The sequence below is a fragment of the Eleutherodactylus coqui genome, chromosome 2, assembly GCF_035609145.1.
Source record: "Eleutherodactylus coqui strain aEleCoq1 chromosome 2, aEleCoq1.hap1, whole genome shotgun sequence".
Lineage (NCBI taxonomy): Eukaryota > Metazoa > Chordata > Amphibia > Anura > Eleutherodactylidae > Eleutherodactylus > Eleutherodactylus coqui.
This window is the reverse complement of record NC_089838.1, coordinates 52012783-52038583: the sequence shown is the minus strand read 5'-3', so window position 1 is coordinate 52038583 and position 25801 is coordinate 52012783. Positions and strand designations below refer to the sequence as shown.

The 25801-nt window shown below is 47.3% G+C and overlaps 2 protein-coding genes across 3 annotated transcripts in view; one reads left to right on the top strand and one right to left on the bottom strand.

Moving 5' to 3' along the window:
• The window catches only part of WNT5B (Wnt family member 5B), a 138229-nt gene that overhangs the window by 52334 nt on the left and 60094 nt on the right, over positions 1-25801 (top strand). The gene's annotated exons all lie outside the window — the stretch shown is intronic.
• FBXL14 (F-box and leucine rich repeat protein 14) lies at positions 10014-13516 on the bottom strand. Its single transcript, XM_066590942.1, has one exon. The coding sequence runs from the start codon at positions 13281-13283 to the stop codon at positions 12081-12083; it is 1203 nt and encodes a 400-aa protein (XP_066447039.1). The 5' UTR covers positions 13284-13516; the 3' UTR covers positions 10014-12080.

Sequence of the window (25801 nt, the reverse complement as noted above, 5' to 3'; positions counted from 1 at the left end):
CCCTGCCCTTCGAGGATGCCGCACAGTTAAAAGATCCCATGGATCGCAAAGCTGAGGGCCTTCTAAAAAAAATCATGGGAGGCAGCGGCAAACATACTTAGGCCAGGGATCGCAGCCACTTGCGTGGCGCGGACTCTGGGGGTATGGCTAGAACAGCTGGAGCTATACCTAACCAATAAGATGCCGAGAACAGATCCTAAATTCCCTTCCGATCCTGCGTATGGCAACAAATTTCCTAGTGGATGCCGTGGCCGAAACTGTCAAACTCTCGGCGAAAGCTACAGCCCGGTCTAACTCAGCCAGAAGAGTGTTATGGCTGAAATCGTGGTCAGGCGACCTAGCCTCAAAAAATAAGCTATGCGCCCTCCCATTCTACAGTCAGTTTTTGTTCGGACCGGACTTAGACAAGATCCTAGAGAAGGCGGCTGACAAAAAGAAGGGATTCCCGGAAGAAAAGCCACAGAGAGGGAAGACCTTCTTCCGGGCCCCAGTGCAACAGCCCGAGGCCTACCAAGGCAAGGGCAAGACAGGCCGCTGGAGTTACCCCAAGGGGGGCAGAGGAAGGAATATCCTCTTTAACCCCCACCAGGGGAAGCCAAAGCAGAGACCCTGACGCCAGCTCCGTAGGGGCAAGGCTGGGGAACTTTGTGGATCAATGGGCCGCGATTTGCGAAGGCCCATGGATCCCAAAGATCTTACAGCAGGGATACCAGATAGAGCTGGTGTCCCTCCCCAGAAGGAAATTCGTCATCACGGGAGGCTCAAAGCAACAGTTACACCTACTAAGACAGAGCGTTCGGGACCTGCAACAACTAAACGCAATATCCCCCGTACCGCGAAACGAGGAAACCCAGGGCCATTATTCCAGGCTCTTCCTAGTAAGAAAACCCTGCGGGAAACAGCGGATGATAGTGAATCTGAAACCTCTGAACACCTGCGTCAGATACAGAAAATTCAAAATGGAGTCCAGAGAACTCCTAACGAAACACCTGGGGATAGTGCTAGAACTTCTCCAGTCCTTAGGATGGATCATAAACTGGGAAAAATCCAGCTTAGATCCCGACAAGAAGAAGACGTTTCTGGGCATAACGCTCAACTCAGAATCGCAATGCTCCTGCCTACCCGAGGAAAAAATACAAAAAATCCGACGGCTAGTCAAAACCTTCCTACGGAGACGATTATGCACAATTCGGGAAGCCATGTCTCTCCTGGGAAGCTTGACGTCATGCATTCCAGGAGTAGCATGGGCCCAGGCTCACACCAGAGCCCTGCAAGCCTCAGTCCTATCCACGTGGGACAAAAGGCAGTCCTCTCTAGAGACAAGAATGTACATCCCAAACACGGTGAAAACATCCCTGCGTTGGTGGACATCCCCAGCGAACCTGCACGAGGGGTTCATTGGCTACAAAACCCAGCCACTCACATCACAACGGACGCAAGCGCCTGGGGAGCGCATGTGGGGAACCAGTTCTTTCAGGGCCCATGGCCTCAAAGGACAAAAGAACAGTCCTCAAATTACAGGGAACTACAGGCCGTATGGCAGGTCCTACAGCAGTTAGGGAACTCGCTACGGAACCAGCATATAAAGATACTATCGGACAATACCACCGCGGTCGCCCATATACGACACCAAGGGGGCACAAGGTCTCCCGCCCTGCAAATTATCGCGCAGAAAATTTTCCGCTGGGCAGAGGGCCGGATCCTCTCGATCACGGCAACCCACTTGAAGGGGACGCTAAACCAAAAAGCGGACTTTCTCAGCAGGAGGCAAATAGACCCAGGAGAATGGTCTCTCTCCCTGGAGGCATTCAGAATCCTAACCAACCGGTGGGGGACCCCACAATTGGACCTGTTTGCAACCAGGGAGAACGCCAAAGTAAGCAACTTCTTCTCCCTCCGGCCAGGAAATCGTCCGACAGCAGTAGACACCCTAGGCCAAGACTGGGGAGAGGGGCTGGGCGTACGCCTTTCCTCCCATACCGCTGATCCCCAGAGTCTTACAACATTTCAGAACCCAGGTATGCACACTAATCCTGGTGACCCCCTTCTGGCCCAAGAGAAGCTGGTTCGGTCTTCTAGCAACATTGAGCGTCCAGGACCCAGTCACCTTTCCTACCTGGACAGATCTTCTATCGCAGGGGCCACTGAACCACCCAAGCCTAGACAAGCTCCACTTAACAGCATGGCTCTTGAGGAATCCTCACTAAAAGAGAAGGGATTCTCAGAGAGAGTAGTAGAAACGTTAATGTCCAGCAGGAAAAAGACGACCCACCTTATCTACCAGAAAGTTTGGAGAAGGTTTTCCTCATGGAGACAGGGAAGAGATCGTGGGGATTCTATCCCAGACATCCCTCTAATCTTAGAGTTCTTGCAGGAGGGCCTAGAGATGGGCCTCTCTCCAAGCACCCTGAAGGTCCAGGTCACAGCCCTTAGCGCCATATGTGACACAAAGTTCGCAGACAACAGATGGGTCAACAGGTTCCTAACAGCAGCAGCTAGATTACGGCCTAAGCCCATAAATCTTTTTCCAGACTGGAACCTTAATTGGGCTCTAGGGGCCATGACAGCGGTACCATTTGAGCCGATCGAAGCACTACCCATAAAAATGCTTACGATCAAGACCATTTTCTTAGTAGCCATCGCCTCCGTAAGGCGGGTTAGCGAGCTGCAGGCCTTGTCCATTCGCCACCCGTTCCTGAAAATCTTGGACACCAAATTAGTATTTAAAACGGACCAGGCTTTTATGCCAAAAGTAGTATCACATTTTCATAGGTCCCAAGACATAATAATCCCCTCATTCTTTAGTAAACCTAAAATGAGGAAGAAAAACCCCTAAGCTGCCTGGACGTTAGGAGAGCAGTCCTAGGCTACATAGATGCGACAAGCCACTGGAGGCGGGACGACAACTTGTTCGTCCAGTTCAGTGGCCCAAATAAAGGGAGCAAAGCAGCGAAAAGCTCCATAGCCAGGTGGATCCGCCTGGCCATCAGAGTCCTATAAGGCCCTGGGGAAGGAAATCCCTTTAGCTCTTAAAGCCCATTCTACAAGGGCAGTAGCATCCTCATGGGCCGAACACAGCTCAGCCTCGGTCGAGCAGATATGCAAAGCCGCAGTCTGGAAGAAACCCCACACGTTCGTTAAACACTATAGGGTAAAAGTGCAGCAGGACGAGGACATGGCCTTCGGCCGCAAAGTCCTCTCGGCAGCAATCCCACCCTAGGAAAACTTTAGTTGGTACGTCTCAATTGGTGCTGTCGTGGAGACGACTGGGGAAAAAATAGATACCTACCCAATAATCGGGTTTCCAGGAGTCTCCACGACAGTACTCGTACCTTCTCCCCCTAAGAATGTAGTAAAGAAATTATAGAATATAAAAACCCCAGTTAGGGGAAAAAATTTAAGTTGAGCTCCTACCCCGGCAATTCGTTAGAATCCACTGAGGAAAGTGGGGAAGGGGGGGGAGCTTTTAACCTCTCAGTGTGTTCCTGTCCTATCAGGAGGTGGCAATCTCAATTGGTGCTGTCGTGGAGACTCCTAGAAACCCGATTATTGGGTAAGTATAATCTATTTTTTCTAATGTTACAAACGCAACGCACCAAAAACGCAAGTTGCACTGCATTGCGTTAATGCTATTGTCAATGGGACTTTCTAATGTTAACAAAAAAAGCAAACGCAAGTGTGGGGGAGCCCTGAGATAGAGCTGCATGCCGAGATTTGTAGTAAAACATCACCTTTTTTTTTTAGGAGCAGGGTTTTATTTATTTGTGTGGTTTTTGTTTTCGCCTCCATATTACCATTATTTTTTATTGGGCAAATACAGATCAGTATTTGTACAGTAAACTAAAATATGGCCTGCAGACGGCCGGGTCAGATCCTACTGCACGAATTCCCGCAGCAGGATGCTAGCCGTGCCCCTGCAGTGACCACCGCCGCTTACCTCCTCCCGGCGTCTTCTCCTCTCTATGTGCCGGCTGCCGCCCAGCTGGCACGTCAAAGGTGACGTTTCTGTGTGGGCCTCTGCGAGGCTCGCACAGAAATAGGACCTGCCACGATTTGTTTACTGTGAGTTTTCACGCGGTCAACTCGTGGTTGTCTGCATAGGATTACATTATTTAATGCAATCCTATGGCAGCGTGTAACGAGCGGAAATTCTGCGGGAAATCTCGCCATGGAATTTCCACCCGTGTGCAGGAGGCCACACAGAGACAAATACAGATGTACAGTTATGTTATCTGTTAAGCTGATTCATATTACGGACGGTTTACAATTCTTATATGAAGCAGACCTCACAGGGGTGTTCTGTTTATTAAAAAGTCACACAGGCATGAAATAGTTAAGCAAGTAAGCTCCTTTCCATCCTCATTGCTCATCTTTGGTTGCTGTAGGAAGTAAACGAAGTGTTTCCAAGTTAATGAGAAATTGGAAAGGGCAGGAAATGGTTAAAAACTAAGGGTGCCTTTTAGGCAATGTTCACAGGGGGTAGATTTTGAGGGCAGACCCTCCACCTGGAAAATTCACAGCATTTAGGCCCAATGGCCATGGGCAGATTTTATTTATTGAATCCGCGTGGGTCATCCGCAGGTCTAGTCGCCAATAGAGGCACATTGGGCATCCGCACTTCATTTAAGTTCTGCAGATTTGATTTTAAATGATTTGCAGATGCCACGCATGGATAATAAATCACAGCATGCTCCATTTTATTGCTATATTTTCTCCTTAGGGAGAGTACCTAGACGGTGAGTGAGGAGACTCAAATGGCCATGCACGCTCCTCTGGGTAATATGCAAAGAAGGGAGATAGAATAAAACCTCTACAGTGCCACCTATTGGAAGGCAGCATTCCTTCAAGCCAAAGTCAGACTTTTTATACAAGCCACGTACATACAGTGGTTTCAGGGTTTTAGCCCTTCGTCATGTAAAGTAGGAGTCTGGCTTTGCTAGTAAGAGGCCTGGGATGGGGGTCAGAAACGCTATCTTTTCTCCTTGGGGAGAGCTCCTAGAAGGTGAGTGAGAAGACATAAGTGGCCATGCACGCTCCTCTGGGTAATATCCAAATAAGGTAGATGTCATTAACAGCAATATATACATTAAGTCTGGCTTTGCTTTTAATTCCCAGTCATTGTTACAAGGCGTATATAAAAAGTCTGACTTTGGCTTGAAGGAATGCCGCCTTTCAATAGGTGGCACTGTAGAGGTTTAATTCCATCTCCCTTATTTGCATATTACCCAGAGGAGCGTGCATGGCCATTTGGACTATCCTCACTCACTGTCTAGGTGCTCTCCCTAAGGAGAAAAGATAGCATTTCTGACCCCCCCCCCCCCCCCGTCCCAGGCCTCTCACTAGCAAAGCCAGACTCCTACTGTACACTGATGAAGGGCAATAACTCGGAAACAGCTGTATCCACATGGAGTCTGGCTTTGATTTTAATTCCCAGTCCTTGTTATAAGGCTTGTATAAAAAGTCTGACTTTCAATAGCTGACACTGTAGAGGTTTTATTCCATCTCCCTTATTTCCATTTTATCGCGAATCACGCTCCATTGAAGGGGTTGTCCCGCGGCAGCAAGTGGGGTTATACACTTCTGTATGGCCATATTAATGCACTTTGTAATATACATCATGCATTAAATATGAGCCATACAGAAGTTATTCACTTACCCACTCCGTTGCTGGCGTCCCCGTCTCCATGGAGCCGTCTAATTTCGGTGTCTTCTTGCTTCTTTAGACGCGCTTGCGCAGTCCGGTCTTCTGCTGTGTGCTCGCGCCGGAGAGCTGGTCTGCGTGTCGTCATCGTAGCTCCGCCCCGTCACGCCGATCAGCCAATTAGGTGGCTGTAATCGGCAGTGGAATGCAAGACATCCACTGTGCACCATGGGAGAAAACCGCGGTGCATCATTGGGAAAGGACCGGCGGCCATCTTTAAAGAAGAAATTTTAAAAGTTCGCGAAACGAGGTACTGGTAAGTAGAAACGCTCTTTTATAACGCTTTCCAAGGGTAGTGTACTATGTTTGCTTTAGCAGGGGGACTGGGAGGAGAAAAACATTTGATTTCTGCCGCAGGACAACCCCTTTAATCTCTATGGGAGCTTCGGATCCGCAGTGCCTCCGCAAATACATTTAAATGCATTGTTGGATCCGCTGTGGATTTGAAGGTTAGAAGCAATTAGGAAGGTGCGGAAAGGGCTGGAAGGTGGGGTTGGGGAAAATCTGCAGTGCATCCACACAGAAAAAAAAAAATCCACAAACAATTTTAAGATGACCCCCAGAACAACTACTGCGAAAAACTCAATATCCACACGTGCCATGGACATGAGGCCTTTATAGTAGCCGCAAAATGGATGACATTTTTAAAATGTCGCCCAGAAGCTACAGAAAAATCCACACAAAAAGTGACATTTGGTCCTATTGCATGAGGGGGTGAATTCTGCGTTAAAACCTTCAAAATCCACACCAATTCCTGCATGTTTTGATGCAGACTTCCAGATGCAGCCATTCCACAGCAAATCCACCGGTGTGACTGTGCACTTACACATGTGACTGTCATGCGTTTCAAAGGGACACCGGGCAAAACTAACATAACTAAGGCCGACTGCACAGGAAAAAGTCAGATTCTGCATGCAGGAGACCGCAGTGGAACTGGCTCTGACCCCGGCTGGCGATTAGTCAGTAATGCGCAGTACAAATTTAAAAATATGTATATTTTGCCTGCATGGTCACTAGGCGACGACGCGGGTACCTGCAATCTATCAGCATTGTCAATTGCAGATGGGCTGCAGGTCACACTGCTTTCATTAACAGAGACAGTCTGTGCGGATTCTGCACATAAATAGAACATGCTGTGATTTTAAATCTGCTCCCAGAAATCGCAATTGCTGTCCGTTCATCTGAGTGGATATGTGAAAGTTCTATCTTTTCCATAGGCACGCAACACCATTGCGGATTCCACAATTGAAATCGGGTTGTGTGAGCCTAAGGGTCATTCTCACAGGCGTACGAAATTTGAGTCTGTAAAAAAAAAAAAAAAAAAAAAAAAAAAAATTTTCACTGCGTCTGTTTTTCTGCACATGTGGGCTTTTTTATTTTACATCCGTGTTGCATCCGTGTTCCACACATGTAAAAAGAAAAAACGAGGGCTAAGTGACGTCAGTTGTCACAAGCTACAGAAAACAGGGTGTACAAAGACCCCACAGCGTACACAAATGCTAACGCAGGTTTGCTGCATTGTTTGTCTTTACGTGCCCATGGCATTTAACCCCTTCCCCTGCAGACAGTTTTGGCCTTCCTGCCCGGCCCATTTAAGTCTGATGTGTCACTGATAAGTGGTAATAACTTTGGAATTCTTCTACTTGTGATGTGTTTTCGTGAGACGTTGCACTTTGTTAGTTGTCAATACGTTTTAAGTTGTTTTTTTTAACATCCTAAATGTACAGAAAACTTTTTAAAAATTTCCAGTTTTCACACTTTTTCCTTGTAAGAATCATACCTCGCAAAATATCTAATAGCTAACATTTATCACGAGTGCTCTGGATGTTGGTACAATTTTCAAAGCACCCTATTTATTTTGGATGTCAAAGCATGTAATTATATATAGTGGCAAGTTTACAAATTTTGTTGAAATTACCAAAATCTGGTTTTGAATCTACTAATTCAGTTCTGAAGGGACTTTGAGTGGCCTATATATTAAACTCCCCACAATTCATTCAATTTTAAAGAGTTCGTCCCTCAAATTTTTCAAAACTACATTTCCAAGTTCTCTTAACCAAACTTTGCTTGAGTTCCTATGAAAAACTGAAAGTGGAAAAATGTTATGTTACTTTTCTCACAGATTTATCTAAATTTTTTTCTGAAACATACCAGAAATCAGCAGATCAACAAAACTCAATACCTATTCCCCCGAACCTGAAGGTTTTTTTAGAACTATCGAACCAAGCAGCATGACTCAGAGGTCCCAGGAACGAAGGAGCACCTCGGGGATGTTGGGGCCTCCAGTTTATTGCCATATTCAGAGAACCATTTTTTTCACTCTACAACACTGTTTGGGGGGAGGGATGGGGGCACCTGGTTTTTGTGGGATACGCAGACGTTTTCATTGGTAGCATTTCCATGTGCAGCCAGTTTTTTTTAAATCTCCTTTTTAATGATTAAATGTATTAGATTTTAAACTTAATATATAGTAACATAGTAACATAGTATGTAAGGCCGAATGAAGACATTGTCCATCTAGTCCAGCCTGTCTATCCTACTGTGTTGATCCAGAGGAAGGCAAAAAACCCCAAGGCCAGAAGTCAATTAGCCCTTTTGGGGAAAAAATTCCTTCCCGACTCCCTAATGGCAATCAGACTGTTCCCTGGATCAACCCCTAATAGTTCCTACCTGCCTATATACCAGGATTGACACTTAAACTAAAATTTATATCCTGTAATATCCTTCTCCAGAAAGACATCAAGTCCCCTTTTAAACTCCTCTATGGATTTTGCCATCACCACTTCCTCCGGTAGAGAGTTCCACAGTCTAACTGCTCTTACAGTAAAGAACCCCTTTCTGTGTTGGTGATGAAACCTACTTTCCTCTAATCGTAGCGGATGTCCTCTTGTTACCGTCGTGGTCCTGGGTGTAAACAGATCGTGGGAGAGATCCATGTGTTGTCCCCTCATGTACTTATACATGGTTATTTGGTCGCCTCTTAACCTTCTTTTTTCTAGAGTAAATAGTCCCAATTTGGACAGCCTCTCTGGGTATTCCAGATTGGGTATATACCCATATGATTGGGTATTAGCGGAATTGTAATTACATACAAAATAAGGATAGCATCACTTATAGCACAGCACAGTCCAATGGCATGTGAAAAAAGTATATATATTCTCTTACTAGATGCGGTATATATATTTTCTTTTAAAAAAAGGTTTGCAGTGTCATCACTTTCTGCGTAGGGAGCTGTATGAGGGCTTGACTTTTATGGGATGAGTTGACATTTTCATTTAATGCTATTTATTGTAGGGTGCATAAGACTTAATCGTTTTAGTTCATTTCTTTTGTGATGCCGAATGATCACAAGAGATTTTGGTTTGGGAATACAAAAAAACAGATTGCAAATTTTTTTTTGTTTTAAACATATAAATCCACGTTAAATAAATGATGCACATACCCCGATTTAATGTAAGGGTGCCCTGTAGAGATAAGCGAGCGTACCCGTTAAGGCAAAATACTCGAGTGAGTATTGCCATTTTCGCGTACATGCTCGCTCGTCCCAAAAGCTTCACCCCCGCCAGCCCCCCGAATCTTTTTTCACAGGCTGGCATGTACTCGAAAATGGCAATACTCGCTCGAGTATTTTGCCTTAACGAGTACGCTCGCTCATCTCTAGTGCCCTGGGATGCCCATACAAAATAGGGGCTAATACAGCCACAAAATACGCCCGTGGGCATGGCTCCTTATTCCTAGCATAGGCTTAAGGAGGCGGAGCAACTAGGGACCATGGGTGTCATGCTTCTCCCATACACATGGTATAAAACACGTTTTACCGGAAAGCGATCCTCCGACCCTGGAAAGAGAAATATGGCCGCACTGCCCCTTTAGCTACCAGCATGCACACTAGTATACACTAGTAGTCCAAGACACGACATGCTGCTGACTGGCTAGTTGTGTTAATGGTGAAGTCAGTACTGGCCAATCACTGCAAATGTAGTGTCTGACTAAATACATACTAATACACAGTGAGCAGTGCGGCCATCTTTGTTTCTCCAGGACTGCTGGATGGTCCTTTTGAAGTGTTCCTGGAAGGTGCAGACTGCAATAGTACAATCCCATCTATACAAATTGTATCCCAGCCAAACGCACTTAATGCAAACTGCATGCTGGGAGCTGTAGTTCTGCAACTAGAGTTTAGTCACGTTAATGATACTAAGTTATTCCTGCCCGCAGGGCAAACATTGCAGAACTGCCACTCCCTCCACATCCTGATGCTGGGGGTTGTAGTCCTGCCGTCCCATCAGTGTAATAACACGCAAACAGCCCATTTCTCAAAAACATACATCATATTTCCTCTTTTATTATATAAATATCCGTTTAACCTTTTAACTGTAAGAATATAAAGCGTTTCTCGGAGGATCTTTTATACAAATTCACAGACAGTACAATGAAATTCGGCACGTTTTCTAGGTGAGATCCAACTGTGGAGGTTCAGGAAGGGGTCGTGGGGTGGATAGAAAATACCAACTAAGTCTGGATCATTTGTGTTTTCCCCAAAAAATGTGTGACGGACAGAAGAGGAAGTGAGGCCAGAAACCCTAATCTGAGAACGACTCTATAGAAAAAGGTGCGCTCATGTGGGTGGGGGAGGGTACAGTCTGATGTTTGCATATATAATTTGACTCGCGTCATGGGTCGGAGCTCGGCTTTGCATGTCCTTCAGCAGCAAGAGTTTAGAAAGGCAAATTCTGCACTTCAGTTCTACAACTCGGATTGGTCAGGAACAGAAAACATTAAGTCAATGGGCAGCGGGAAATGTGGGAGAGGAGGAGGGGGTTATCTACATCGCTAGCACTTTTGCAGTGGGCTGGCAGGGAGGGAGTGGGTTAAATTAAAAAGCCAGCCTCAACCTTTAGGGGTGGGCACATCATCTCTAGGAAGGATCACTAAGTCTGCGGAAATGTCTACAGGAGCGAATGAAAGACAGCATCTTTCCAGTTCAGGCACTAACAAAAAAAAAAAAACCACTCAAGGGAGAAATAAAAATAGACTTTCCAGGGCATAAAAACGAGGTAGCCGGCCATAAGGAATATCACAGATGAGGAAAGTAAAAGACCCGTCGCCGGGAAATAGGGAGGAGGAGGAGGGGGGGAATGTTTTGGAGAAAGTTTCTTTACTGGAAAGTTCCATCTACTTACAAAGCTATTGAAAAACAAACAAACTGAGAAATGTTGCGGGTGCAGCTCCCATTAACCCTTTCTATGCTGGAGAACAGGGGCAGGGTGTTGGCATGGGTTAACCACTTCAGTGCCAGGACCCGATATTGGGTCAGGAAGTTTTTGTTAGGCTCCCCAGTCCTCTTGCTTCTTGGTGACCGCTCTAAAGTTACTCGTCTACGTGTGCAAGTCAGAGGAGATGTTCTGCGGGCGCTGTCCGGGTATGCTCACACATCACAGATGTGCTGCAGAATTTCAAATCAAAATTCTGCAGGAACATGAAAAGTACAACGCGAATGAATAACAAAACTCCATTCACTTACAGCAGAAAAAAAATCCGCAGTTATGGAAGTGTGCGGATTGTCACTGCGATGAATTTCACAGTAAAAGCTGCACCAGGATCCATGGGCAGATTTTCCCTGCGATGTGCGCTCATACCCTACGATGCAGATACAGTCAGTCTGTGACATTCACATGGAAATTGGTAACCAGAAAGATGGCGGCCAAGGAGCAGCAGACAAAGATGCACGTAAATCTGCAGTCTTGTGTTACGTTCACATGTTGCAGATTTTGGTCTAGATCCGCCACATTTTTTGTGGCTTTTCCTACGGACTTACAGCAGATATCGCCATTTTAACTGAAGGAGTGAACTCTGCTGGAAGTCCGCACCAAAATCTACTGCATGTGAACGCACCCTTAAAAAGGTTGTCTCATGGAGGCTGTACCTGGATGGCAGCCCTGCCATGTCCCAAAGCGTAGAACAGCTAACACAGACCTGTGCATCCCCACTGCCATTCACTTCAATGGGAGATAGTTGACTGTCTCTGGTGGCCCTATTGCGTTCACCGCCACAGGGCTTCATGGCAGGTACAGGCCACCATGAGACACACCTTTAAAATTTGCAGCCCTATGAAGTGCAGAGAAGGCATGAAGCATTCCCTAGTCTTCATGGTGCTGAAATAGTTTAGACCCCCGCAGCTAGCACCGTAACTGGGTAAGCCACACCACCAACCAGGGAGCTCCTTTCATCGAAACCTCTTGCAATACCAATGGTAACAGCGCCATATCATCGGCGTCGCCACCTCCAGGACGGGCCGTCGCACATATCTCTCAGCTCTTGCGGCAGTACAAATGCATCAGTCAAGTCCTCGCAGTCTCTGGGGGTGCCTCAGCAGCCCTCACCTGACTTTCTCGTTCTCAGTCATCTGCCACAGCCCAAGGTTGAGCACTTTGAGGCAAGGCAGCTGCGTGATGCGCTCCAGTCCCCTCTTGGTGATGCGGGTACACCCGTACAAGTCAATGCCAGTCAGCTGGCTCAGGTGCTCGGCGATCAGCTCCAGCCCCTTGTCGGTGATGCGGACACACTGGCCGATGTTCAGAGTCCGCAGGCTGTGCATTTGCCGCACCATCCGGTTGATGCCGTCGTCGCTGATGTGGCAGGAGCAGAGGGACAGCGACTTGAGCCCGTACAGTCCTTGGGCGATGTAGGCCAGGCTCTGGTCGCCGACTTTGTCGCAGAAGGAAACGTCTAATCCAGAGAGGCGCAGCGTGCCCATGGCCAGGTGCATGATGCCAGTGTCGCTGATGTTGTCACAGCTGCGCAGGTTGAGGCTCCGCAAGCCGCCCATGTGAGACAGGTGCAGTAGTCCAGCGTCTGAGATGCCCCCGCAGAAGCTGAGGTTCAGCACCCGCAGCCCCTGTAGCCCCCGAGAGATGTGCTTGAGCGCCAAGTCGGTGAGTTTCTGGCAGTCCTGCAGGGTGAGCTGCTCCAGGCTCAGACAGCCCTCGGCGGCGCTGCGGGTCATGCCGGCTAGGTGGCCGATGCCCACGTCCGAGACGTGGCGGCAGCTGCGCAGGTTGAGGCTCTTGAGGCCGTGCAGCCCCCAGGCGATGAGCAGCAGGCCGGTGTTGGTGATGTTGGAGCAGCCGCCCAGCTCCAGCACCTCCAGCCGCTTCAGGTACTGCGCGATGCGGCCCAGGCTGCTGTCCGTGATCTGCTTGCACAGGCTGAGGTTGAGCGAGCGCAGCGACGAGATCTCCTGCACGAAGGCGTGGCCCAGCCCGTTGTCCGTCAGGTTGTAGCAGCCGCTCAGGTTCAGGCTCTCGATGTCCGGCAGGCCCTGGATGACGTAGCTGAGTGAGCGGCGGAGGCTCAGGATCTGCACCCGCCGGATGCCGCGCGCCTGCAGGCTGGGGAACAGCGACGGGTTGGCGCGGCGGAGGTGCAGCTTGGCCTCCGTCCCCCGCCACACCGACTTGTGGTAGGCCGCGTCCCGCCAGGCCCCGCATACCTGCGCCGCGCGGCCTTTATCGCGGACATCCAGGTAGCCGAAGATCATCGCCAGCAGCTCCGGGAACAGGCAGGAGATGTGCGTCTCCATCCCGGCATCCTACTAGGCCGCGGCCTCAGCGTCGTGTGGGAGGAGGAGCTAAAGCCGCTGCCGTCGCCTCCTCAGTGTCTCTGCCGGTCGCGGCGGGGCCCCGGCATCGTTCTGGCCGCCTCGGCTGCTGCCGCTTCTTCTTCTTTTACCTTACGGGGGCGGATAGGAGAGCGGTTCACAGCGCCGGCCGGAGCCCTGACTGACTGGACCGTTACTACGCGACGTGCGCGTCGCCGTCAGCAGACGTGAGCGTGCGCGCGCCGCCTACCACAGGGTTGGGGGGCGTGGTAAATGAGAGGCGTGACGCGTGGGCATGCGCAAGGTTTGGGCGCGCTGCCGAAGCGAAGGGGAGGGGCTCGCGGCTTCTTTGTCTCCGGCGCAGTGGACTTGTTACCATGGAGACCGCTCCCCCACTCCTTTCTCGTCGTTTCCTTCCTGTTTAACTTTCTCCTAGCCAAATGGCGTTAGGAAAGAGGGCTGTGAGGGGCAGACAAGTTTCTGAAGCAAACCAGCCACAGGGATTAGTTGTTTTTTTTCACACAGACAATTTATGCCGTCCACGCGGGACGTTATGGTTAAAAAATAAATCGTCGGACTGTGCGAATTTTAACGATAAGGCGGAAAAATCACAGTGCCCTCTTCAACACAGCGCTGCATGCGATCGTTTAGTCTTTCACATCCACCGCTGCTTTTACGTGCGATGAACATTGACGTAATCACTTGAAAGGGATCGGTCACATGGGATGGAATTATGCCACGTGGCATGGCCGTGTCACATTAAACTCCGCAGTTCTAACTGCAGCATTTGATGCAAAATTGCAGGCAGGTTTTGGGGTGCGTTCACGCGGGGCTGTAATTCTGTGGAATTTTTCACTGCAGAAATTTTGCAGCATTACCGACTCGAGCGGACGCGCCCGCGAGGGCTCCTTTACAGTGGCGTTCAGTCATGTAAACGCCCGCAAAATGCTGGCTGGAAATTCAGCGCCATTTTGTTTTGTCATAAGATGGAACCGTTCTGGGCGTGACGGACCGAGCAGGAATACAGAATCTCTGAACGCTAATACGAATGAGCATCGAGCCATTCAAAATCCACAGGTCGTTTGCGGATTTTGGTGCGTAATGTACCGCTGCTCGCAGTGCGTTGTGCGACCGCGTTCTGCAAACTATAGACATTTAGTGTAAGAGCCTGTTCTGGAGAGCGTTTTTTGAAAAACTGCGATTACAAAGCGACTTCCATGCGTTTTTTTAGGCAATTTTTTTGTTGCTAGTTTCACACGGCGGAGCGCGGTTTCAGGCCGTATAACTTGACCCAATATCGCGCTCGTGAACGTGCGAGGCGTTTTCTGTCCAAAAGACTCCCATCTATTCTGGGTGGAGTAACGGCAAGTGTTTTCCATTGTTTTCAATGGACAACCTCGCATTGTGCGCTGTGCCATGTGTTTTCCGATCCCCTTGAACCGCGTGGGTGTTGAAGCTGCCTTTCCGCTGCGGAGATCTCACAGAATTTCTGTGCAATCCCACTGCAGACATTCCACGAGATTTCCATCCCGTGGGAACGCGGCCTTAAAGGGGTTGTCTTACGCCGAAACGTTTTTTTTTTTATTCAATAGGCGCGAGACAAACCCAAGGGATGGGTTAAAAAAAAAAAAGTTTATTACTTACCCAAATCCCCGCGCTGCGGCGACTTCTTTCTTCCTTCACCAAGATGGCCGCCGGGATCTTCACCCACGATGCACCGCGGGTCTTCTCCCATGGTGCACCGTGGGCTCTGTGCGGTCCATTGCCGATTCCAGCCTCCTGATTGGCTGGAGTCGGCACACGTGACGGGGCGGAGCTACGAGCACCAGCTCTCCGGCACGAGCGGCCCCATTTACCAGGGAGAACACCGGACTGCGCAAGCGCGTCTAAAAACATCAGAAGACAGCGAATTTAGACTGATCCATGGCGACGGGGACGCTAGCAACGGAGCAGGTAAGTGAATAACTTCTGTATGGCTCATATTTAATGCACGATGTATATTACAAAGTGCATTAATATGGCCATACAGAAGTGTATAATCCCACTTGATTTCACGAGACAACCCCTTTAAGGTTAATTTCCACGGACGTGTTTTTTTGTGTTTTTTCCAGTCCTCAAAAATTGCACCAATTTTTTGTGCAATTGTCACACAATTTTGTTGGCATTTCTCAGATTTTTCTGTGCAATTTTTATGATTGGCCGGATGATGTTAATAAAGATTCTGTACCCTTTTTTTATGGTTACCATGGTTACTTGCAAAAAAAGGGATCACAATTTCATCAAATGAGTGCAACCATTTTTTTTAATCGCACCCATAGACTTCAATGGGCAATTTTTGGCCAAAAATCACCACAAAAATAGGACATGCTGCGATTTTCTTCCCCACTGTTTGTCCAATTCAACACTCGTGTGAATCGAACCACGTAAAATAAAAATACGCTTAATTTGCGTTCCTATTCGGTCTGATTTATTTCAGTCCAAAAATCAGACAGAAAAACTGTTTGAACGTACACTTAAGATTTGGTTTTCGCACGTATTGAAAAAATTGGATGGTCCTAATTCCGTTTTTTTCATAAGGTCCCCATAGTAAGCTGTGTTAGATCAGATCACTCTCGCTTGGTACACAAGCACAATCTGATTTTCTAACCCTGCTAAGGAAAATGTTGGGAGGTTCTGGAACATGCCTCAATTTTTCAAACCCAGATTATTGATCCGAATGAAAAATTGTGAGTGCAAATGAACTCATCCATATGAATGGTTTCTTTCCCCTTGCAATCTCTCTCCATCTTGGACTTCGACTGAACTTGCGCTTGAAAATCGCACCTGTGAATACAGCAGGCCACTCTCACACAGGCAATAGTAAAATGCAGCGTTGTTAGTAGGGCGGAGCCACTTTGTACAGTGCTTGCCTGCTTTTAGCGCCGCAACAACACAGGCATATCGGGCCAATTATGTCACCACTTTCATTTACCATCCCGGTGGCATAGAACGCCGCGTTCAAAACACTGGACACAGCATTCCACCGCGTATTTCACAGCATTGAAAACGCTCACCATTCATTTCATTGGGTGACACATTGCATTTAAAATCGCTGAAACGCCGGAAAATAGAACAAACAGCGCCCCAAATTCGCAGCATTAGAAATGCTGCACTCCTCTGAGAAGCCCAATTAAAAGGAATGTCGGCTTAGTACAGCATTTAATCATCGCGTTGCAAACAGTGTGAGTGTGGCCTAAAGTGGCTTTACGCAACTGTTTGCGTGCGCTAAATCTGTGCGTACAAATCACAGAGAATAGAACCCATAGATTTCAATGGTTCATTCACATGAATGTGTTTTGCATGCGCGGAAAAATATATTCTGCATTTTGCGCAGTAAAGGCCCCCATAGAAGTCTACTTGAGGTGCGCAAATAACCAAGAGGAAGCGTGAAACACTGCACAAAAACGCAAAAGAAGAACACATTTGGAACTCCTTGGCCCTGCATATGCAAAAAAGTACAGTACTATGCGCAGAAAAGCACGCAAATGGACGTCATCCAACCTCATTCATGCGCAAATACGTGAAGCAGACCTCGCACGGACACATTTGGTTCAATTATGGATCCGGCTTTTTGTTTTTCCATTCTTATGGCAAAACAGAAGAGTGTAAAGCATAACACTAATGTGAACCTAGAAATGTATGAAAGTATAGGCTAATCCATGCAAGTACATTTTTGGTCCGTGCGCTATGGCAGACTAGATTCTGACTGCATACGGACCCATAATAGTCATTGTGCCAATTAACACATCCATTTTATGGTCCACATGAAAAAAGTCTCGGCACACACTAACTCTGATCCGATTTGCAGAAGAGACGTGCCCATTCTAGATTGGGGTCCGGATGATGCCCTCGTGCAGTTTGTATATCACGTCTATTACAAGACACAGATACAAAAGAATCGGCGCTGTTTTATTTTTATTTCATGTTTATTTTCTTGCATATGTGAAAAATGCATGACGGACGGACCGCAGATGGATGAAAAATTGCCATCTTTTTGCAGACACAACTCAGATGAGTTTTTTTAATCGCTTGTGTGACTTCAGCCTTGTGTTGTCTTCAATGACTTCTATAGGACGAGAAAAAAGTACATAGAATTAAAAAAAAATATGACGTAAAATCGTCCCATGACTACGATGGTTTTTACGTGGCTTACCGTTACACCTTGTTTCCCGACAGATTCACTACTCAGTTTTATTCTTCTCACAGGGTGAAGAGTTCTGCAACTTTAGTGGACATTTACTCGGAGCGACGTTTCATACTCCAGTCTAAAGCCAATATACAATGGCCTGAGATGCACCAAATGGATTACACTTTTGGCATCTCTGACTGTCCATGCGCTAATAATTGACATCTACGCCTGCTGTGAGCTGGCGTAGAGTTGCGCTGTAATTTGCACCAATTTCTGGTGTAAATATGTCAGTCTGCTGGAGACCCTGTCCCTCTCACAAAAGCCACCTACATTTAAAAATTTTGGCGAGGGAAGCAAGAGGTCACAAATTATCGCGTAAATGCGGCATGAGCTCTGATATGCTACTTTTTAACGCCAAAATTGTAACAGAAACTTAATATATTTTAATTCCCCACCATTTAGGCTGCGAGGATTGCGCTTTTCTGCTCCGTTTGAGGAGCAGGAAAATGCAACCCCGAGTGCAGATGTTGAGCCTATTATTGATCGTTGTTGCATGGCACTACTGCGGGAGCCTACAGACTCTTACCTACCTAGTGCTATTGCAAGCTCTCTTTTTGAGCTATTAGATCTAGCACCATTGATGTGCAAGAGCCTGTTTGAAGGATCTGGATGCAAAATGCTTAATGGGATTGTAACCAGATCCTCAAACAAAATAACGAATATGCAAATGAACACTGTGGCTTAATTGGGGATTGACCAGAAGATCACATATTCACCTGGTGGATTCTAGATCAATCACCTAGAGGTGGACTCACACCCTGAATAGTGGAATTCAGCAGGATCTTGTCAATTGATAATACCTGCTTCCATATATCTATATGTACCAGCAGTGCACTAATCATTAAGGGACACCCCTAGACACACTGTGAGGAACTATACATCTGTCTCCACGAAGTGTAAAGGAAGTTAATCCCCCATTCAATCTAAGACCAGGGTACTTCCCTCTTCTGGTTTTTCTTTTGTTTCGTCTTGATTCATGTTTGTTAGTGTCATTGTAAGCCCACGTTTTTAGAATTACTTAATAAATAAAAATTATTAATTTTATATCTATATCTGTGAAGGGTTTCGAATATTTTACATATAGATTTGCATACCACTGTGATTTCCGAGTGCAGATGTGAAACCAATCTAATACATTTCACAGCTGAGGGTTTGTTACAGTGTATCCAGTCTAGATAATCCTCTGTGAGGGAACACATCAGCAGCACAAATCTCTCTCCTGTCCTGATAGTTTGTTACAATGTATCAGTGCAGGCAACATGTATCAGTCTGGAGATCACAGAGGATTGTCTAGACCGGAATCAACTGTAACAAAACCTCAGCTGTGAGATATATCAGCTCAGAAAAACTTTTCAGACTCTTGATAAAAAAAGAATGTTCCCATTTACTGACAGCAGGCAATGATATATGATCTCAGGAGAAATGAGGATCTGCATTCTCCACTGTGCTGTAAGGCCTCCCTCACACAGGGCGTTTTATACAGCGTTTAACGCTGCCTTTTCAGCCCAGCGCTACACGCTGTACAACACTCCCATTCATTTCAATGGAGCTACTCACACAGGGCTGAAAACGCAGCGACTCCCAACGCTGCGCTTTGACAGCGATGCATGTTCTATTTTTGGCCGTTTTCAGCCCTGCGTCACCCATTAAAATGAATGGGCAGCGGTTTTAGCACTGCTGAAAACGCGGCAACACTTGGTGCCGCGTTTTTGGCAGCGTTAACTGCTCGCCGATTTTCGGGGTGAGGGCTTGCAATAGAAGCCCTCACCCCGAAAATCAGTCCCAGCTAGGTAGAGAAAGAAAAGAAAGTAATACTCACCTAGCCGCTGCAGTCCGGGTCGCGGCCGCTGCTCTCTGCCGCTGATCCGGGCTTCCTCGGCACTCCCAAGTCTATTGCCGTAGGCCAGCTTTGAGAACCCCCGGCTCCGGCAATAGAGGGCTGTGATTGGTTGTCGGCGCTTGCTCGATACCCAATCACATCCCTTCATTGACTGTCTCAGCCAATCAGAGCTTGCCGGCGCTGATTGGCTGAGACAGTCAATGAAGGGCTGTGATTGGGCATCGAGCAAGCGCCGACAACCAATCACAGCACTCTATTGCCGGAGCCGGGGTTCTCAAACCTGGCCTACGGCAATAGACTTGGGAGTGCAGAGGAAACCCGGATCAGCTGCAGAGACCAGCGGCCGCGACCCGGACTGCAGCGGCTAGGTGAGTATTGCTTTTTTTTTTCTTTTCAGCATTCTTGGCTGCGTTTTCAGCCGAGCTGAAAACGCAGCCAAAACGCTGCCATAACGTATGCCAGCGCTGCTGAAACGGGGCGGAATCTGCAGCAAACGCAGCGTTGCAAAACGCTATGTTTCTGCAAACGCCCTGTGTGAGGGAGGCCTAAGAGAGAGACTGCAGAGCGCTGGCCGTTCGTTCCTGCAGTTGTTACATACAATTATTTAGAAAGGAAGAGGTTAAATATGCATAAGGTGAACTGGCACTTTAAAAGACCAGGAAAACTAGCATTTATAAGTGCAACACAGGACAAGGCGGTGTAAGGACAGGGCAGACGTCTCCCTCTAGCGGATAGGTGGTGAACTGCATGTAATGGCCTGTGATTATAGTGAGAGGAATTGAGTATTAGATTCGGTATACACTGAACGGCCCCTTTATTAGACGTGTTAGACTCCTTTGGCCTTCAGATCCGCAGTAATTTCTCATGGTGCAGATCCCACAGGGTGATAAAATAGTTCTGCAGGAATATCGGCCCCTGTGGACAGGAAGCTTCTTGTAGTTGCTGCAGATTAGATGGAGGTGCTGACATGTTCTGCCAGCTGACAGGAAGGGGTCAACGATTCAAATTCTGACCTCCTATCAGCATGGTGCAAATCTGGATCCACCTGAGAGATGTTTTTCTGCTGCTCAGTGATACAACTTTTGTGCTCTTTTGCCAGCTGGAGTCTCACCTTTCTGTTTTTCTTAGACACAATGGCGCGAGAACTGGCCACCACTGTTATGACCCATCTGTACGAAGGAACAGCAAGTTGTGCACTCGGACATGTTAATTGGAGCTTCGGCATTGTATTCAATTGACTGTACAGCACCTTGTTGCTCAGAACGATTCCTGACATCCTCCTATGACCCCTTTTGGTGATGAATTGTTCCCGTCCACAGGATCCCCTTTCGCTGGATGTTTTTCCTTGATCGCGCCATTCTCGGTATACTCTCTGCACTATTACCCAAGAACCCCCCCCCCCCCTGCGGTCGGCAGTGAGACCCCAGGTAGTGTAGCACCGATGTCCTCGTTGGAAGTCATTTAGATCCCTGGATTTTCCCATCTAATGTGGATTCACACAAGCAGAAAAATTTCATGTGATTTTATGCCGTACTTATGGAAGGGACAGGGGTTCTAGTATAGGGATCATTCAGTAGATATTGGATCTGTCAGTCATCAGTTTTTATTAGTTGGAATAACAGAAACATGGCTTGATAAGTGCAATTGGGCGGTGAATTTACAGGGTAACAATCTCTTCAGAAGAGACCGTGGTGAACAGAAAGGGGGAGGAGTGTGTCTGCACGTTAAATCGTTCTTAATGCCGAGGCTTCGGGAGGATATAGGTGCAGGAGATGAACACGTGGAATCTTTGTGGGTAGAAATACAGGGAGAAAAAAAATAACAAAATACTGATAGGGGTTTTCTATGGCCACCAAAAGCAACAGAAGAAAATGAAAACTTATTATTAAGGCACATAGAAGAGGTGTCAAACCACAACAAGTAATTATTATGGGGGACTTTAATTATCCGAATATAAAATGGGAAAATGAGACCTGCAAATCTCACAGAGGTGATAAGTTCTTGAGAACAATTAAAGATAATTACCTTACCCAACTGGTGCAGGAGCCAACTAGAGGGAAAGCCACTCTGGACTTAGTACTAACAAACCGGACCGAATCATGGAGGTGCAGGTTGAGCGGCACTTGGGAAATAGTAACCACAATATAATTAATTTCGAGCTGTCATTCAATAAGAAACCTTACCAGGGAGCGACAAAAAAAAAAAAAACTTTAGTAAAGCAAAATTTGATCAGCTCATAACCACTATCGGTAACATTAATTAGGACAACATTCTCAAAAATATCAGTACAGACAACAAATGGGAAAAGTTTGAAAACATCCTAATAACGTCATATGAGCAGTACATACCCTTTAAAAGAAAAAAAAACCTCAAGTAGAAAGAAACCAATTTGGCTCGACAAGACTGTAAGAGGGTGTTACGGTATACTACCCTTGACACGCTGGCCCAGGTGCCCTAGATCTCACCCACAACCCCTGTCCCTGTCTACTTGCCTCCACTCCTGGCTAACCCCAGGCGGGCAACTGGGCGGCAATCCCGACTCTCACTAGGGACCGAAGGGACAAAAGGTTTCAATAATGACTTATGAAAAACCCTATGAACCCTCCATGTAGCTGGCAAATCAAGTTCATAAGCAAGCGGATTTACTACACGCGTGATGACAAAGGGACCCACGTAACGTGGAGCCAGTTTCAAAGACGGAGCCTTCAATTTGAAATTTCTAGAAGACAAATATACTGTCTGTCCCATCCTGTAAGGTTCAGATACTGACAGACTCCTCCCACTACGCAACTGCATACGAGGACTTGCTTCCAGGTTCTTCTGTACTTCTTTCCATACCCCCTGCAGCGCATCTGTGGCGACATCAGCTGCAGGACAGGCAGACGGAGTAGAAATAGTTGTAAGGAAATGAGGATGCTGACCATATACGCAAAGGAATGGAGATACCCCAGTGGAAGAACAAGTACGTTATTTAGTGCAAACTCTGCCAACGGCAGGAATTCTGCCCACTGATGAGCCTTTTTGCTAGCAAACAACCGTAAATATTGCACTAAATCCTGGTTCTTCCGCTCAGTCTGAACATTAGTTTGCAGGTGGAATGCTGACGAGAAGGAAAGCGACGTTCCCAGGCTTCTACAGAAGGCTCGCCAAAATTGTGCAACAAACTGAATACCGCGATCATATACAATGTTCTCAGGAACCCAATGTAGACGAATGATTTCTTTTACAAATATCTTGGAAAATTCTATCGCAGAAGGTAGCTTCTTTAACGCCACAAAATGTGCTATCTTTGAGAAACGGTCTACAACAACTAGGATAGTGGTGAACCTCTGAGACTCAGGTAGATCAGTGATAAAATCTACCGATAAATGCAACCACAGACGAAAAGGCACAGGTAACGGTCTCGGAGGCCCCTCTGGACGCGGACGCCGACTTTTACCGCATGAACAGACAGAACATCCCTTAACAAAGTCGCGGATCTCCCGAGACATGCCTGGCCACCAGTAGTGTCTAGTACAAAGATCCAGAGTCCTGTAAAACCCCCGGATGGCCTACGAGAACAGATGAGTGAGACTCTTCAATGACTCTAAGACGCAAGGTCTCTGTCACAAACCATCTGCCCCCTGGCACTCCCGAGGGGGGCAGATGGTTTGTGCCAAGATATTCTCGGGAGCCACTGTCTCACTTTCCGGCGAACCGAAACTCTGTGAGAGGGCGTCTGCCTTCACGTTCTTCTCCCCTGGAATATATGTAACGACCAGGTTAAACCTGGCAAACAACGCCCACCTGGCCTGACGAGCCGTGAGTCTCTTAGCATTGGCGAGATATACCAAGTTTTTATGATGAGTATACACGGTAATGGGATGCCTTACCCCCTCAAGATGGTGACGCCACTCTTCTAGAGACCACTTAATCGCTTATAACTCACGATTACCCACGTCGTAGTTACGTTCCGCCAAACTGAACTTCCGCAAGAAGAACGCACATGGACTATACCCAGGTCCCCCGCTGACTTCCTGAGACAATACAGCCCCGGCCCCCACCTCAGATGCATTGACCTCAATGAAGAACGGTCACTGCGCGTCAGGTTGTACTAGCACCGGGGCAGCAGTAAACACCCTTTTGAGATGACTAAAAGTCTCTAGGGCCTCTGGCGACCATCCTACCAAGTCGACACCCTTCTTGGTAAGATCGGTCAGGGGTTGAGCAATAACAGAATAATTCTTAATGAATCTACCGTAGAAATTTACAAAACCTAAAAACCGCTGGAGAGCTTTCAGGTTATCTGACCAATTGGGAGATTGCTGCCACTTTATCAGACTCCATTTGAATCTCCGTGGGTGAAATCACATAACCAAGGAAAGACACTTGTTTAGTACCAAAAATGCATTTCTCCAACTTGACAAAAAGTTGGTACTCACGCAAATGGGTCAGAACCAGCCTCAGGTGCCACACATGTGAGTCCCAGTCTGGGGAGTACACCAGAATGTCATCGAGATATATTACCAAAAATACCCCCATGAAGTCGTGGAAGACCGCGTTCATAAATCCCTGGAACACAGCGGGGGCATTACAAAGTCCGAAGTGCATGACTAGACATTCAAAATGTCCGAACGAGGTGTTGAATGCGGTCTTCCACTCATCTCCCTTTCGGATGTAAATTAGAATTAAGCCCCCCCTTAAGTCCAATTTGGAAAACCAGTGGGCCCCTACCACGTGATTCAATAAATCAGGAATCAGGGCCAAGGAGCACTGGTTCTTCACTGTAATTTTATTCAAAGCCCGATAAACCACAGAAGGCCTCAATGTCCCATCCTTCTTCTCTATAAAGAAGAGACCTGCCCCGGCAGGGGAACTGGACGGCCTGATATGTCGTTTGGCCAGAGACTCTGAGATATAGGACTTAGGGGTTTCGTGCTCACGCCCAGACAAATTGAAAATGGCTCCCTTAGGGATGGGACTGTTGGGGTCAAATCAATACCAAAGTCCCACTCCCTATGGGGAGGCAAAGTTTCTTGGAAAATACATAATGAAAATTGGACAAATACTCAGGAATAAGTATGGTATCTGCTAAACACATGGATGTAGTAGCTAAGTGACTATGACAGGAGAACCTCTAATGTGTCAATTCCCGAGAGGACCAATCAAATCCGGGATTGTGCAGTGCCAACCAGGGCATACCAAGCACTAAATCAACAGACATCCTTTCCATTACCAAGAACGACAGATTCTCAGAATGGAGAATACCCACAGTGAACGGTAACATGGGAGTCCTCCATTGTACAACCCCTGCAGACAGAGGGGTAGAATCAATACTAGTGAAGCGAATGGCAATCTTTAATTCCAGTTATCAGAGGTCTGACAAAACTTAAACTAATTAAATTGGCGGCAGCCCCCGAATCAATAAAAGCTTGACCAGACTGGGTGAAATTCCGGAAGCCAATCTGACAAGGCACCAACAACTTAGGCAGTACCTGTGATCCTAGCCGATCCTCCCAAAGATCGCCTAGGATCTGAAGTTTTCCGCTGGTTCAGACTGATGTTGTAGACGCTTCTGAGGACAGGTCGCTACACGATGTCCGGCTTTCCCACAATAGAGGCAGAGGCGATGAGTCATCCGGAACCATCGTCGTTCCTCGGGACTTCGCTGATCCACTTCCATAGGCTCGGCACCAGAAGTTGGCATTGGAAAAGGGGGCGTGGGTCTGCCGGATTCCCTAGCCTTACGGGCCTGACGTTCCTCTTTTCTAGATGTCAGCCTCCTGTCAGCTTTGACCGCCAATTCCATCGCATCATTGAGTGTCACGGGAGCGGGATGAGAAATGAGTAGATCCTTGACAGCGTCAGAAAGTCTCAACAAGAACACATCTTTAAAGGCGCTGTCGTTCCAAGCGGTTTCACCTGCATACAGTCTAAATTTAGAGCAATACTCCTCTACCTACTGCTGCCCCTGACGTAGAGACATGTGATGACATACCGCCAACCTCGCACGGTCCGGCTCATCAAAAATACCTCCAAGTTCCTGAAAAAACAAATCAACCGACTGCAGGCAAGCCGAACTCTCGGGCAAGGAGTAGGCCCATGTCTGGGAGGGACCCCGAAGTAAGGACATAATCAATCCAACTTTCTGGGATTCTGAGCCGAAGGAGCGGGGCCGCATCCGAAAATGCAATCTACATGCCTGCTGAAAAACAAAAAACTTGCTCCTCTTCCATGAAAATAGCTCAGGAAGAGGACACTAGGGCTTGGGAATAGAAGGGGCGGTAGAAACATGCACTAACTGCCGCTGCTCCTGGGCCACCATATGACCGGACAGATCTTGGATCACAACCACTAAATCCTGCAACTGACTTGCGAGGATACTCATGGCCTCCATTGGAGAGCAATTTTAAGGGCCAGTTATTATGTTGCGGTATACTACCCTTGATACGC